Genomic DNA, 1,121 nt, shown 5'->3' with positions numbered 1-1,121 from the left:
TACACGCTGGAAAACCTGGATACACATCAATATTCTCTTATGAAGAGGAAAAGTGCTTCGTGCAATGCATTCATAGTTTAGTGATGCTGGATTTCCTGTTACTGGGATGGAATTACGACAAATAATCAAGACTCATTTAAATCGCCAAGGAAAAAAAAGTAACTCGCTTTAAAGATAATACTCCTGGTATGAATTGGATCAAATCATTTTTAAGTCGTCATAAGGACCTTACTGTAAGGATAGCCTCAAACATAAAAAGAAGTAGAGCAGCACTCATTGCAGACCAAATGGCTGAATACATACAAAATTTAAAACAAACATTAACTGGTGTGGAGCCACATGCTATTTTTAATTATGACGAGACGAACTTAACAGATGATCCCGGACAAAAAAAGGTATTAGCTAAACGTGGGGTTAAACATCCTGAACGAATTTGTAAGTCTTCAAAAAGTAGCATTTCTCTTATGATGTGTGGAAATGCAGCTGGTGAGCTACTAACTCCTTATGTGGTGTACAAATCAAAGCATTTGTGGGACATCTGGACTGAAAATGGCCCCTCTGGTACGCGTTATGCAAATACTGCATCTGGTTGGTTCGAACCACAGACATTTGCAAATTGGTTTAACACTATTCTATTGCCCAGACTTGAAAAAATTCAGGGAAAGATGGTCGTTTTAGGAAACAATTTGTCTTCTCATATTAATGTTGAAGTCCTGGATTTGTGTCGAAACAAGACATTCATTTTATATGTTTGCCTCCGAATAGCACCCACGTTACACAACCGCTAGATGTTGCATTATTTGCCCCAATGAAAAAGGCCTGGAGAGAAATTTTATCTGAATATAAGGAAACTCATGTGGGGAGCAGATCAAATGTACTTAAGAAACAGCATTTTCCAACATTTTTACGATCATTAATCGAAAAAATACAAAAGAATAGCGATGAGATATTAAAGTCGGGATTTAGGAAATGTGGTATCGTTCCTTGTGATATAACACCGCCCTTGGAGCGGTTAAAAACAACTCAGCAATCTAGTGTGATAACTGATAGTCATACAACAAATAATAATAAATCAAGCTCGTCAGATATCGAAAACACTTTCATTCGATATTTAGAAGATA

General features: G+C 36.7%; 1 protein-coding gene across 1 annotated transcript; it reads left to right on the top strand.

Moving 5' to 3' along the window:
• The first annotated feature begins 287 nt into the window (after positions 1–287).
• On the top strand, positions 288–788 carry LOC140442504 (uncharacterized). Its single transcript, XM_072533571.1, has one exon. It carries the CDS (start codon positions 288–290, stop codon positions 786–788), a length of 501 nt encoding a protein of 166 aa, XP_072389672.1.
• Positions 789–1,121: the final 333 nt, after the last annotated feature.

Source organism: Diabrotica undecimpunctata, chromosome 5, assembly GCF_040954645.1.
Source record: "Diabrotica undecimpunctata isolate CICGRU chromosome 5, icDiaUnde3, whole genome shotgun sequence".
NCBI classification, from domain to species: Eukaryota; Metazoa; Arthropoda; class Insecta; order Coleoptera; family Chrysomelidae; genus Diabrotica; species Diabrotica undecimpunctata.
Note: the sequence above shows the minus strand (reverse complement) of the source record. Positions and strands in the feature narration are given on the sequence as shown.

What these genes read in the sequence shown, in the direction of transcription:
- LOC140442504 (XM_072533571.1), top strand. Translation starts at nt 288, where the DNA reads ATGGCTGAATACATACAAAATTTAAAACAAACATTAACTGGTGTGGAG.